We start from the raw sequence: 13,775 nt of genomic DNA, 5'->3' as shown, positions 1-13,775 counted from the left end.
GAAAGATTGCTTCATCTCCGTATTACTTGACATTTTGTTGGTGATACACGTATAATTAAATTCTTGTGTTTTGTAAAACTATTTTAAAATTTAACGTTTGTCTACTCTTTTGTATATTAATGTCTGGGAATATGTGCAGATACTTGTATGAGTGCTTCTTTAGTTTTTTTTTTTTTTTTTAAATGCTAGAGCTTTCAGATATACATTCAGCTATGCTTTCATTTTAATAATTGATTTTAAATTTTCTTGCACACCTATGCTCAAAAAATCTTGGATGGTTTGCAGATGATGTGACGCTTGTTGCAGAATCTGAAGAGAAAATCAATAAGATGTTAGAAAAGTTGAGGAAGGGCTGTGAAGAATATGGGATGAAAATAAATGTTAGAAAGAAAAAAGCCATAGTGATTGCAATGGAGTGGTCGGTGTCAAATATAGAAGTAGGACGGGAGAAAATAGAACAGGTGACTATGTTTCGTTACTTGGGCAGTATTATTAGTAATGATATCAAAAATGGGCGTGAAATAAAAGCAAGATAGGAGTGGCGAAAGAAGTCTTGAGGAGGAAGAAAAGATTATTTTGTGGGACTCTGAATACAGAATTGAGGAAAAGAGTCATAAAATGTTTCGTGTGGAGTATTCTACTGTATGGGTCAGAAACATAGATATTAAGCAAAAATGATGAGAAACGACTGGAAGTTTACAAAATATGGATGTGGAGAAGAATGCAGCGAATTAGCTGGGTCGAGCGGAAAACGAATGAGAGAGTATTAAAAGTGGTAGGGGAGAAAAGACCAATTTTAGGTATTATTAAGAAGAGAAAGAGGAATTATTAAGGTTGGAGCATTAGCTAAGAAGGAACTGTATCATGAGGGACTTCCAAGAGGGTATGGTGGTAGGAAAAAAAGGGAGGGAGCGAAAGAGACTGCAATTAATGGACATCAAAACAGAGGAATCGTACGTGAAGACGAAGAGGCTAGAGGAAGACCGTGGAGCATGGAAGTTTCTCAGCTGCAGCAAGTGACCTGCCAATAATGGGAGAATGCCTATGATGATGATGAAATTGGAATGTTATTCATCATAGCTTTGGAAATATTTAACGTGTATAAATGAAACAAAACTGTCCAAAGTAACAAACATATTAATAACATTTGCAGAACAGCGTCAGAAATGTAACATCTACTTCATCCGACACGCTATTACAACTCCCCGAAACTATTACACAAGTGTTATTAATATATTTGTTGCTTCGGCCAGTTGTATTATATTTATCATTTGATAAATGAGTTGTCCAAATCTTCAATTAACTCTTTCATTCAAAAATCGCCTTTTGCACGTAAACCTCTTTAACGTTAAATAGTGCTGAACGTGACGTTCGCTAACGAGAGTAGGATAGTTTTATTGTGCTGTGTTACAAATTATGAGATAAAGAACGTGTACTTAATTATAATATCCTTGCCACGGGCAAGGTTCTAGAACACAGATCATCCTCCAGGTCAACCACCCAGAGGCCAAGTTAGGTGAATAACGACAAAGTAAACTATTTCAAACTATTAACCAACAGAAATACCACTTGCATAAAAGGATTTCTTCAATAATTTATATTATAAAATAACATTGGAAGTGCAAAGCCACCCCACACCCCTCAAACGTATACCGGCATTATTTTAGAATATATGTTATTAGAATGCAAGTGGAATTTTAGTTAATAACTTCGAATAATTTATTTTGTCGTAATTCACCCAACTTGCCTTAAAAAACAAAACTAACAAGTAATATAACTAACATCAGATAATGCAAAACAATACAACCATTGCGAACAAATGAAAATGAAATGAAATCTTTGAGTTTTACGTCCCACGGTTATGCCGGTTAGGCTAAAGGAGACGGTGATGATAAGTAATGAATGAAATGATGGAATGAAGAAAGTGGGAGGAAACGGGAGAACCCCGAGGAAACCCACGCACACGGTGTTTGTCCACCACAAAGTTCACTCGGCGGGGGCTGGGATCGAACCCGGGACCCCAAGCACCAGATTGCGAGCAAATGAATTTCAAAGAACACCATACTATACTCCACACACACACACACACACACACACACACACACACACACAAAAAAAAAAAAAAAAACATATTGTAAACCCACAGAACCCAAACATACACACAAACACAATAGAATCAAGAAATGGAACACTAAAAGAAATTATAACATGTACACAGAATACAGGAGGTATAAAGCAATATATTGCAATGTATAAATACTTCGACACATTCACACAATAAATCACAGCGTGTCTGCCGCAATGATCAATTCAACATTGACTCCAAAGACGAAAACGAAATTGAATGGAATTTCGAATAAAACAAAAAGCAAACTAAACTAAAATTTATGTACGTAAAACCAAAGAAGTAACAATAAAACTTGATTGATCTAAAATTATAATTAATAAAAACATTATTGTTACTTTATGTATAAAACAGTAGATTTACATATGGCTAGTGTGGTGACGTATACAAATATGGTGGTGGATTGTTCAAAGTTGCAAGTTCAGTTTTTTTTTTAATTTCGGTAATAATATATTTCAACGATAAAAAAAAGTTCAAAAACTGGAAGAAGACCGAAAAGAACAAAGAACGAAAGGAAACTATAACAAGATACGCAAAATATATTCTATTAGTTTTATAAAGGGATACCTGTATTCTAGAATCTTCCCCTTGCCGCGTTATGCTCACGGTGCGTGTTATACAGGGCGTTAATAAACTATACGACAAACATAAAAGATGATTCCTCACATCAAAACAAGTTTAAAAGATTATATGGACAGGTGGGGAAAAAGTGAATAGTTTCAGAGATAGGGTTGTCCAAAATAGTCGAAAGGCTAAATTTCAATACGCGCTATTTTGAACTCGAGAAAAAGTGGAGTGGCAGTTTATATCGACGTAATGGAAGTCATACATACACTATCCAAAGTACATATTTCATTAATATGCAATGGGTGCTCAAGAGATTGTATATTGAGTATAACTCCAGAGATGCTCTCTGGATGGATGGACGGAGTCTCTGATATGCTCCGACTTTCAGGTGGGTTCACACTAGGCAACCGTAAAAACTGAAACTTGGTCATTACTCCAGTAATATTCTTGTACTTCTTGTGGCAGAATCGCAGACCAGTTCTAAGCAAAATCACAGTGAAGCACTAAACATAGTTGTTCAGGCTCTACACGCCCCGTCAGTTTTTCAAGTTCGTCAATGAAAGTATCAAAGTCAATAGTTTTCTTAATGAATTTATTTTCCTCCCACGTTGTATATATAACCTCAGAAGAGTCATTTGCCATGTTTTGTTTTTCGGACAAGATGTCTTTAAGTTGAGTCCTCCCTTTTCAGGGCAGTCACCTCATTCTTGAAACAAACAGGTCTCTCGTTGTACATCACAGATTAACAGCGAGTTCGCACGTCCAACTAAAAAGCCTTATGTCACGCCTTGAAGTAAGTTTCCCAAAGTTACCATGTACATTTCAAAACTAGCACGATACATACATGTTACGTCTCAAGGTGGTTCTGTAAGCACCCATTTCGGTCGCAGTGTACAAAATTTTCACCCATGTTGAATACTCAATGTTCCTTCTTATATATGGCGAAAGTCTCTTTAAATACTGCGGGTAATGTATTTTTTTCATTTTCACTTTTTCTCCTGTAACTCCTACAGTAATAGTGTGTTTATTGCTGACGCTCTGGTGAGAACAGTCCCATTAATCTTCTCGATAAAATGACAGTGCGATTTGAACATGTGCTTCATGTACAGGATGACCATAATAGGGATCTGGATTTTCAAACACTCTTTTGTAGTCCCCACATTTCTTGCATTGTCCACTGGGATAACTGTTTCGAACTTTTCATGGTATGATTCACACGATTAAGAACTGAAATGATATTTGATACAAATTCCAAGCACGTTGCAAAAGCTTCTTTTGGTTTATTTTTTTCTGAAGATTTAATTTCCACTTTGAAACAGTTTTGTTAGTTTTCATTTACTACACTCACACACAACTGCAGTAATTTTGCTGTGTTTTCTTGATGCATACAGCTTACGACTTGACCTCACTGACCAGCTTCTTATGACCAACACCAACCTCTAGAGGTGACTGATTCAGAGAATGTAATTCTTCATCTGCAGACACAAGATCATCATCCACACCATGGGATACTTCTTGTTCAGATGGTGTCAATGTTGATATTCTGTAAAAGCATATAAAACACAGAAAATCGTTACTTGAAGCATCTTGACTTTGAAACATTGAAATGAACACTCTTATTCCCAACTTCAAGAAAGTCTGTTTTATATATCACTCTATATAGCCTTATATATCACTCTTTCATGGATATGCAAACTGTCAGCACACTTCACTCTCCCGTGGCCCCAGTCAGAAGACATTTCAAACTCAGTCCTTTTCACAAAACACTCAACAACTCAATCAATCAGCATGATTCTCATGAAAGCTTAACGGTAACTCTTGGACCGCAAATTTCATGAACTCTTCCTTTGCCTGTTGACAACTGAATTGTGAATTCATGTATCCTATCATTTATATGCTAGGCCAAACACAGAATTATCTGGATTGTTCCAGTGTTCAACAAGATTCTGTTACATTCTAGAATAATCTGGAATTTCCAGATTGTTCAAGATGATTCGGTTATATTCTGGATGGTTCCACATTGTTCCAGACATTTCACTAAAAAAGCTGTAAGTTATTAAAAAAAAACAGAATAATAGTAATAAAAAAAATCAACAGCTCCAACTTTATCGTTTTTACTCCATCACATTTTTAGCACATCGTGACGTGTTCTCCTTTTCAGAATATCTAGCACCCTTAAGAGATACAACTCCTGTACAATTCTCTGAATTTTAGGGACTTTTTTTTTTAGGGGGAGGGCGGGGGTACTTAGCCACGGAATTAGAATGAACACTATTTATAAAACCTGTTAAATTTATAACTAGAAGTCCTCATTTTCAGGGCATGTAGTACTGCATGGTATCAATCAACCGTCAGAAAATCAAAATTTTTAGGATTGGCATTTTTGATTTTATTTTCAAATAATAATAATAATAATAATAATAATAATAATAATAATAATAATAATAATAATAATAATAATAACCAGAAGGCTACGGCACGAGAATTTCAACACGTACACCCAAACGGAGGATATAGCCTAATTTGAATCAGAAAATTATTATCTTTCAAATAAAGCACAACCGTTCTACAGAGAGACCTCTTTAATAATACAGGGTGGCTGAAAAACAGGTATACAGCCCTGCATTGATCAAGAATGACATTTTAATTTATTAAGATCCGAATTTTATTTTCTTTAGTGTGTTCCGAGATTAAGATTTAAGTGAAAAGCAGTTAAGAACAAACAACAAAAGAAATTAAGTCAATATCTGTATGGATAACAAAAACAACTACATAAAATGGTATATGCAGATCAGTACGGTGCTGTATACCTACTTTTAGGCCACTTTATATTTTGCCCAAAGTCTCAGCGCAGGAACTTTCTTTGACAAATATGGGTTTCTTAATTTGTACTAAATTTTAACATTTCTTAAATTCAATAACGTCTAAGACTAACAAGCTGATCCCCCCTTCCTGAATTGATATAGACTATGACACACTAAAGAAAAAAGGAGTAAATGAAATGTAAAGTTACGTGATCTCACAAGTCAATAGGAAAAATGCACTGTAGTGGACGCTCGATAAATTTTACAAATTCGGATTCTTCATCGGCATCGCATATGGTATTTAATGTAGTGTTTACAGTGATACAAGCTGTTATAGCACAGGTAACGGTTTCACACTAGTAACCATGTACTTGTAAATAACGGTATTTTTTAGTTTCTCCCCCAAATTACTTGGTAGTGATTCTGGCTCACTTCGTAGTGGTTAGATTCGACATTTGTAACTGCAATGTAGTCATTAGTATAAATATGGTGTGAACGTGTGGCATGAAAACTACCGTGCATAAAACACGAACCAATTTATACCAGGGCCACTAAAAATCACGAATGCTATCTAACCGACTCAGAACATGAGCGCAACACGGAAACCCAAGAGCTGGAGAGGGGGGTGCATCCGTAGGGAGCAGGCGCGTCAGCGACGGCTGGTATACGCATAAACGAGGTCGTTAGCAACGGCTCACTATAAGTCGCAGTACCGACTCCCGAGCCGTCGATGGATTTGGGGGAGACACTAGGTGCCATCCTAAATTCAATAACATCTAAAACTAACAAGGTGACCCTCCCCCTTGCTTGAATTGATATAGACTATGACACATAAACAAGTAAATGAAATATATTGGGTGGTCCAAAAGTAGGTATACACTCCTGTATTGATCAAGTATAACATTCTACTTAGAGGTTTATTTGCTTCTGTTCTTCCGAGCTTAAAAAATAAGTAAAAAGTCATTAAAAACAAGTAATAAAGAAATTAAGTCTACCTGATGGATAACAATAAGAAATTATATAAAAAGAATAAGAATAAGAATAATTGTTGAGTTGAGTTGATTTTAGTTTGGCATCCCGTTCAGCAGCGAGGCTATATGAGACGTGGACCTACTGATTAACGTGGAATCCGAACCACATGAGCTCCCGCCGGGAATCGAACCCGGGTCTCCCACGCCAAAGGCGCGTACGCTAACCGCTTAGCCACGAGGGAGCTCAAGAATAAGAATAATTTATTGTCGTTAAGCAACATGATGTTGTAATAGACAACGTCAAAATTCGCGTACATGCAATATTTACAATTTTAATTAATCAATACAATATTTTATATTTTACCTAGTACTACTAAAAAGCAATGAGTTGATCTATACGGGACTGTATATCTATGATCTCACAAAACAATAGGCACAATGCATTGTAGTAGACGCTCGGTAAATTTTACAAATATGTGGATTCAGATTTTGAATCGGACACTACATGGTATTTAATGTGGTTTTCACTGTGATACAAGTTCCTATAATATATGTAATGCTTTCACGCAAGTAACCACGTACTTGCAATTATAAAATACAGCTTCCCTGCTTTGTGAAGAAGTACTCCGCCGGCGGTAGTTTATATTAAATGCAATCCTCTTCCGTATGCACCCATTTATTCTAACAGTCCTATAGTACTTGTAATAGTTTCAGACTAGTAGCCTTACAGTTGTCAACGTAAAACACAGTTTCCGTAGACTGTGCAGAAATACTCCGTGGACGGAAATAAATATCTTAAACAGTCCTATTTCATATGCAGTTATTTATCTTTACCGTAAATTATCATTCTCAGAATACCCTACAGTAAAACTGCATCTATTTTGCAAACTTGTATGCGGTCCTAGCTTAGGGGATCATAAATTTATAAAACTTCCAGACTTACCTAATGTTCATTCGAGGAGTGTGTAAGCAGGGCCTAAAATTGAGTGGAGTACTCCACACTTTGTGGAACTGTAGGAAAGGAGTGTGGAACTATAATTCTTAAAGTGTGGAGTGGTATTAATGTGAGTACCTTACTTTTCTCGAATTATGCATTTAAACGCGTTTAGTGTGTCACACTGTCTTATTGATTCAATACATTTATTATGCAATGGGTTACTCAATTCCATATAACTGCCAGTATATGGCATTAAGCCAGAGTTAATACGTATAGGTGTCTCCTAGATGGCACGGAAAATCATAGCCAATTTTAAAGTGAAGGAACTTTTTAACTATATTTAGTTTTCAAACGTTTTCGGTCTCATTCATATAGTTTTAAAATATGCAGCAAACTGCACGTTTATCTGTTGTTTCAATAGGACATTACACTTTTCCGATACAATGAAATGTGTTATTTTGTAGATAAAAATTACACGATCCTTTGAACAAGTTATAGAAATATGTACTACCAGAGATAACATACATCAATAACCGCCAAAAATTTAGCCGAAGCACAGCGTTACGAAAATCAGTAGAAAGAGCAATGTTTCCCAGAGTGACTTCGATATTTACTGATAGTGAAAACATGAATACAGGAGAACAAAAAGGAATGCGGAAATTATTAACTGATGAAAGAGTTGCTTCAGGTGACACGTTGCCTCTGAAAATTTGGTGTGCTGCCCATCGCATTAATTTAGCAGGGAAAGATGTCACCAAGAATGTCCAAGAAGTTTCATCTCTCATATAAGCAGCATGTGGACTATGTGCTTTCTATCACTCTTCAGGGCAGCGAACGAAAGGTTTAACGATGGTAGCTTCAGAAAATAACTTAGAAGATTTGCACTACTCAGAATATTTTGACGTCAAGTGGACAAAGTTTTCATTCAGTATGCTCACTACTCTCCTAAAAAATTGGTATCCAAGCTGGCTTTACTTGTAAACGGAAAGCCATGTATGTAATGAAGCCAATGGTCATCTGTGTAAATGGATAGAAGTAGATCGCCTTCATCTTCTGTGTTGTGACAGACGCTCTATATGTTTTCAAGAACTGCCAGCAGAAGTTTGAGAGTGATGAAATGTTCCTTTTGGACATAATAACAAATAAAAATAGAACTATAGCTCAATTGGAGAGTATGAAAGAGAAACCTCTGTTAGGCGGGTGGGGAAAAAAGGTTTTTAAACGAACGTGTGCAAGAGAACGTCAACGGAGAAATACAGTACTCATTACATGGTACTCAACTTCATCGTAACACACGTCGCAATAAATCCCATAACAAATATGTCAGTGAGAAAAGAGATTTTACTGTAGTAGCGATTGTCCTGGATTCCATAATTAACTTTGTTAGTCAGCGTTTGCTGTATGAAGACAGTATTGTTGCTTTGAAGCCTTTGCGTGTTTTGCAAGAGGATGTAACTGATGATGCCTTAAGAGAATGCCACAAAGTTTATTGTCTTGATACAGATCTTTTGCAGTGCGCAATGCAATATAGAGAGGCATCATCGTGCAGTATGTTGAAAGGTCTGAACGCTAAAAGCCTTCTAATGAAAATCTGTGGAAATCAGTCATTTCATGCTCTGTCAACAAGTCTAGCCCGAGTTGTTGCTTCGAAACCATCTTCTTCCGATGTTGAAAGATTTAAGTGACTACAACATATTGAAAACAGATAACAGACTCTCTTTAGCTCCCACTACTGTGAAAAACTACCTTCACGTTAATATAAATATGGGTCCGTTGCAAGATTTTAGCCCAACCCCTGCTGTTATGAAATGGCTGGCCAGAAAGGAAAGGCGTTTTGAAGCTGGTAGCAAGTCAAAGGAACAGTCCGGTATAACGGTGTATTTGCCTCGGCAGAAAACAGACTGGGACAGCGTGATGATCACGGAAAAATGACAGTGAAATTCTTATGTAAGAAAAAGTTACTTTTTTCTTCCAGTGTGACTATTTTTCTTACCGGTTTGTTTCCTGTATTTTATGGTTTAATACAATACAATTAAATATGTATCCTAATGTGCGTTTAATTTTGTTTGCTCTGGATGCCAAAATTTTCCTAATAATAATAATAATAATATTTTTCTGGTCGCAGGTAAACATGATGTACTGGACAGAACACTGATTATATGTCTAAACAAATGCTGAATAAACTAGTTTTTCTATACTATATAAAATTTTTACCAGTGTGGAGCTGTGATTTCGTTGAATTTTAGGCCCTGTGTGTAAGTAATATATGGGAATTAACGTGACAAGCGTAATAATGTTAACAAAATTTTATCCAAAGAATAAGAATAAGAATAATTTATTGTCGTTAAACAACATGATGTTGTAATAGACAACGTCAAAATTCGCGTACATGCAATATTTACAATTTTAATTAATCAATACAATATTTTATATTTTACCTAGTACTACTTTTCTATTCTAATCCTGAAATTTCTTCCTGAAATTCTGAAATACTATATATACACTTTTCTAAGAGCCACTTTTTACAAAAACATTTAAAATTTTTAATCTCCATTTCTCTCGCTCTAAGTGGCAATAGGTTATACAATTTCATCCCTATAAAATTATAACTATTTTGAGTTTTACACAGCCGCACATGGGGAATATTTATTTCATTTTTGCGCCTTGTATTGTGTGAGTGAATACTACTTCGAGTAACATAATTTGTACAGTTTTCTTTGATATACATAAGGCACGATAATATGTACAAGGACGGGATAGTCATTATTTCAAAATCTTTGAAAAAATGTCTACAAGATTCTCTCTCTGGAATTCCTGTTATCGTTCTTATCGCTCTTTTTTGCCACTTAAATACTGTTTGTGCCCCGGAAGAATTACCCCATAATAGTATGCCATACGACAGATGAGAGTGAAAGAAAGCATAATATGCAGTGATTAATAGACTTTTACTTATAGATATTTTTAATTTACGTAACACATAAACTGCCCTTGATAATTTTTTTACAGAGTTGCATAGTATGCACATTCCAGTTTAGTTTCGTATCTAAGTATATCCCTAATAGATTAACAGAGGAGCATTCTTTTGTATCAGTTGTGGAGCTGCTGAGATGAAAGTATAACTTCTCTGTTTTATTATGATTCAAATGTAATTTATTGTGGAACAGCCAAACAGTAGATTTGAAAGCACGTATGGTCCATGGGGAAGCCACGATGTAATGAATTTGTAGGCCTATGTCGATAGTGTGTTACGTCATGATTCGTAACGATAAAGCTATCATACGGGTAAGGAATCTAGTAACATGAAGACAGTAGGTCTTTCAATTCCTCGCCTATGCGCATACCCACCATCGTTGACGCATCTGCTTTCTATAGAGAAACTTCCGACTGTGCTTACCAGCTTCGCCTTATCTTGACACAGATATACTTCTTGCTTTTAGTGGCAACATAACAGAGTTTGTTTTTTCTTCTTGCATTGTCGTTTTTTTATAAAATATGTCCAGACGCGGTATTTATATCCATAGTAATTAAGCTTCTAAAATGAATCCGCACCCAGAAATGCAACGGACAATGTTTAGCAGAAGGGGTCCAACCCTTTTCCCTAAAAAAAAAATATGTTACAATTTACATAGTTTCTGTTCACATTAGGCTAGTTTAGGTTAGGTTAGGTTACATTATATTAGTGTAGGGATTCAGCATAATTTTCGAAAAAAAAATGATTGAATTTCGCTTATTTTTTTTATTAATATTAGGTTAGTTTAGTTTAGATAAGTGTAAGTTAGTTTAGTTTAGTTTAGATTTTGTTAGGTTATGTTAGGTCTAAGTACTTGCATCTTCCATTTCTCCTGTAAATTTTAATTTTTTATGTACTTCTGGACCCCGTCTGCTAAGCATTTAGCAATGCAACTTCTCTCATAAGAAATAATTAATAAGGTACAAGAAGTGCATTTAATGATGAAAGAAGGACATTAACTCACGAATTTATGTATGGGCCCATAAACTAGGACTTGATTATTTCTGTATTTAAGAGTTTTTGGAGCTTCCCAAAAATTCCTCAAGTCGGGAATCTCTAAAACCTCTGGCAAAATTTAGTATTTTACTACTGACGTTAGTGGCAATACTATTACCGTGAGAGATCAGAATTGTTGTAGCGCCGTATTACCGCTAAAAATAGTGAATGTTCTTTTTCTTTAGGCGTATAAACAATACTAATATATATAATATTATTTCGAAAAACCATACTATCGTATAATCATTTATTTTTTTTTTTAATTTTGATACAATGTTTGTTAGATTTTAGTTTTTTTTTCTCCTGGTGTGATAAAGCCAAATACCGAAGTTACTAAAAGGATTGTGTTTTCATATCAATAAAGTAGGTTATATATTTTTTTTTTTTTAAAAAAAAGTTTCATTCTTCCATTCGAGGTTTCTTTTGGTTAGATTTAATATACGTAATCTAATTCCTTGATTTATTACATGTGTGTTAGACAAAAAAAAAAGTTTCCAATAGTGTTTTTAGTATTACAATAAATAATTGTGTGATAACCTAAAAAGCTGACTTTTTCGTAAGGAATTTGAAAATATTTATTCTCTGTTTGGCCACTGTATCTTTGATCGGTCGTCATTTTAAGGATTGTCCCTATCTTGGATCAAAAAATTATGACAACCCATCTATTTGTGGCATAGTGAATTTGCATTTTACATGAAAACTTGACGCAGAGATAAATGTTCATGAAGTTAAAATTACTGATTCTGCTATTTCATCAATCATGTCGCATGTATAGTATACAAATATCTGTAGTGGCAACTACTTAAATTCCGCATCGACATCTAGGACTGCTATCACAGAGTAATGTAGGGTAGGTTTAGGGAAGTTTGGACCCATTCTCTTAAAATTATGGAGTGTTATTTTTTGTGTCTGTTAAGGATATCACCTAGAATGAGCATTGTCAAGTTTACCCGCTCTGGTAATGAAAAGGGAAGTCAAAATACAACTGATGGAACGAATCTAGAATTTGAAAAGAAATAAATATCCATAGCACTACTCACTATCTCCAATTAACGGGATCGAGATCCATTGAATTTATACCAGATGTATGTACATTTTCTATGTCACGTTGCTTGCTTAAAGCTAAGCACTGAGATCGCTTCGATTTTTCCGCATTTACTAGCGCTGGCGCCGGTAAAACACCAGCCCTTACGGCTTCGATAGCGTTTATCATCTTAAAAGATATTTTAGTCATTAACTGTACATTTCACCTCAGCTGACAGTAGCAAGAGCATATTAAAAACACACTTCCTTCCAGAGAACTGTTTTAGCTTCTTCTTCTTCTTCTGTTTAGTTTCATCAACACATAGAAAAAATTTCACTCTGTATGGGTGAGATCAAACCACAATTCATACAAAGCAATGAAAAGTGTACAATATGAAGGTGTGATTATATGAAAAAAGTAAAAAGTAATAGAAAATCGTAGAAAGTAATTATTATGGTGCGGTAAAAGAACGTAAAACAGACAATGTTACAATCAGGGCAAGAAGAACAGACAGAGAAAGATAGCAAAGAATTTCAGATGGGCATGACTAAAAGTGTGTGGTGGCTGTATAGAACGAAAAAAAAAGAATGAAAAAATGTAAAGGGAGAAAGTGTGTATATCAGAAGAAAGCTAGGAGTTTTATTATACGGATCCATAGAATAAGTAGTAGTAGTAGTAGTAGTAGTAACGGCTTAGAAGCCCCGCAAGGGTTCTTTGGGTCCTGTTCTCGACACAAAATGGGCAAATTAAAGACTTCCCCAAATTTTTCAGTACATTTTGCAATCTGTGGATTCGTATAGTAAAACTGCACCGAACAGATAGCAGGGGCGGATCCAGAGGGGGGCGATCGCCCCCCCCCCACAAGAGGAAACTTTCTTATTTTATATATAAATAAACCCATCCATAACAAGTTTGAAGCTCTTAAAAGTAGCAGTATTACCGCCGACCGCCCCCCCAGAAGTCCGTCCTGGATCCGCCCCTGACAGATAGAATATGTGTGAAGAGTTTTTACTTGACCCCTCCCCTTTTCGCAGCTCCTAGAAATACAATGTTCATTCAAAAGCTATCAATGAGGATCCGTTATTCTTCACGCTGACAGAATTAAACGCATGCATTTAATGTGGATAATAAGTTTATCTCGTCTTTTCACGTTCGTTACGTTGATTTTGGCATTAACGGCCAGTTGTACAATGTTCGCTTAACTCCCGGTTGAGTGAAGCCGAATTTATTCGGAGCGGCACCGTAGTGTGTTGCACAATCAGTTTTCAAATGTGGCTTTGATAAGCAGGAGTTTCTATGGATCTTGCAATATTTCAACGAAACTTTTGACATTTCGATTTT

General features: G+C 35.5%; 1 protein-coding gene across 3 annotated transcripts in view; it reads right to left on the bottom strand.

Annotated features, from left to right (window-relative positions):
- Positions 1-12,924, bottom strand: part of LOC145673737 (DNA excision repair protein ERCC-8-like) — a 34,863-nt gene extending 21,939 nt beyond the window's left edge. Inside the window, exons 1-2 of one of the 3 annotated variants that reach the window (XM_081743476.1) lie at positions 12,451-12,924; positions 2,959-4,235 (exon numbers count right to left, since the gene is read on the bottom strand). In XM_081743476.1, coding sequence (XP_081599602.1) covers positions 2,959-2,981 — 23 coding nt within the window. In that variant the 5' untranslated portion in view covers positions 2,982-4,235; positions 12,451-12,924. The remainder of the gene's footprint in view (positions 1-2,958; positions 4,236-12,450) is intronic. The other 2 variants (XM_081743477.1, XM_081743475.1) reach the window with 2 other exon arrangements.
- Positions 12,925-13,775: the final 851 nt, after the last annotated feature.

The sequence above is a fragment of the Thermobia domestica genome, chromosome 17, assembly GCF_964235325.1.
Source record: "Thermobia domestica chromosome 17, izTheDome1.hap1.1, whole genome shotgun sequence".
NCBI classification, from domain to species: domain Eukaryota; kingdom Metazoa; phylum Arthropoda; class Insecta; order Zygentoma; family Lepismatidae; genus Thermobia; species Thermobia domestica.
The sequence above is the reverse complement of the archived record's forward strand: the minus strand, read 5'-3'. Positions and strand labels throughout refer to the sequence as shown.